The sequence below is a fragment of the Coturnix japonica genome, unplaced genomic scaffold, assembly GCF_001577835.2.
Source record: "Coturnix japonica isolate 7356 unplaced genomic scaffold, Coturnix japonica 2.1 chrUnrandom655, whole genome shotgun sequence".
Lineage (NCBI taxonomy): Eukaryota > Metazoa > Chordata > Aves > Galliformes > Phasianidae > Coturnix > Coturnix japonica.
The window spans coordinates 33,576-34,450 of NW_015440021.1; the positions used below are offsets into that span (position 1 = coordinate 33,576).

At 61.5% G+C, this 875-nt stretch overlaps 1 protein-coding gene across 1 annotated transcript in view; it reads right to left on the minus strand.

Annotated features, from left to right (window-relative positions):
• Positions 1 to 875, minus strand: part of LOC107307530 (ryanodine receptor 1-like) — a gene marked incomplete at its 3' end in the record, with an annotated part of 35,240 nt that overhangs the window by 21,642 nt on the left and 12,723 nt on the right. Inside the window, 2 exon segments of the mRNA XM_032441838.1 lie at positions 373 to 485; positions 750 to 875. The exon segment at positions 750 to 875 is cut by the window's right edge and continues 1 nt beyond it. Coding sequence (XP_032297729.1) covers positions 373 to 485; positions 750 to 875 — 239 coding nt within the window.

Below are 875 nucleotides of genomic sequence, written 5' to 3' on the forward strand. Positions count from 1 at the left end.
GATCCCAGTCGGATCCCGGTTGGATCCCAGTTAGATCCCGGTTGGATCCCGGTTGGCTCCCAGTTAGATCCCAGTTGGATCCCAGTCGGATCCCAGTCGGATCCCGGTTAGATCCCGGTTGGATCCCAGTTGGATCCCGGTTGGATCCCAGTCAGATCCCAGATAGATCCCAGTTGGATCCCAGTTGGATCCCAGATAGATCCCAGTTAGATCCCAATTGGATCCCAGTTGAATCCCGGTCAGATCCCAGTCGGATCCCAGTCAGATCCCAGTTGGATCCCAATTAGGTCCCAGTCCCCCCCAGTTGGATCCCAGTTGTTGGATCCCAGTTCCCCCCAGTTCCCCCCAATCCCCCTTTGCCCCCAGCCCCACCTGGGCAGGTTGTATAACGGCGTCATCCTGAAGCAGGCGACCACGGCTCGGCGCCGCTGCTTGGACAGCAGCTTGTGCCACACGGCCTTCTTGGACTTGTAGGGGTGCTCCGTCTTATGGGGGGGAAGGCAATGGGGTCACACCTAAAGGGAACCCCAAGGACCCCCAGGGACCCCATACACCCCCCCAGGACCCCTCAATCCCCCCCCAACCCTCATATATCCACCCCAGGACCCCTCAATCCCCCCCAGGACCCCTCAATCCCCCCCTATATCCCCCCAGGACCCCTCAATCCCCCCCTATATCCCCCCAGGACCCCTCAATCCCCCTCAGAACCCCTCAATCCCCCATATCCTCACCCCCCCATGGCCCCCCACCTGCTCCAGGTGATAGAGCACAGCCGACACCTCCTGGACCCTCCTGACGATCTTTTCGGGGCTGTCCGAGTCCTCGGCCCGTCCGGCCATTGCCCGGTACAGAGCCAGCTGCCAGCGCATGGACGA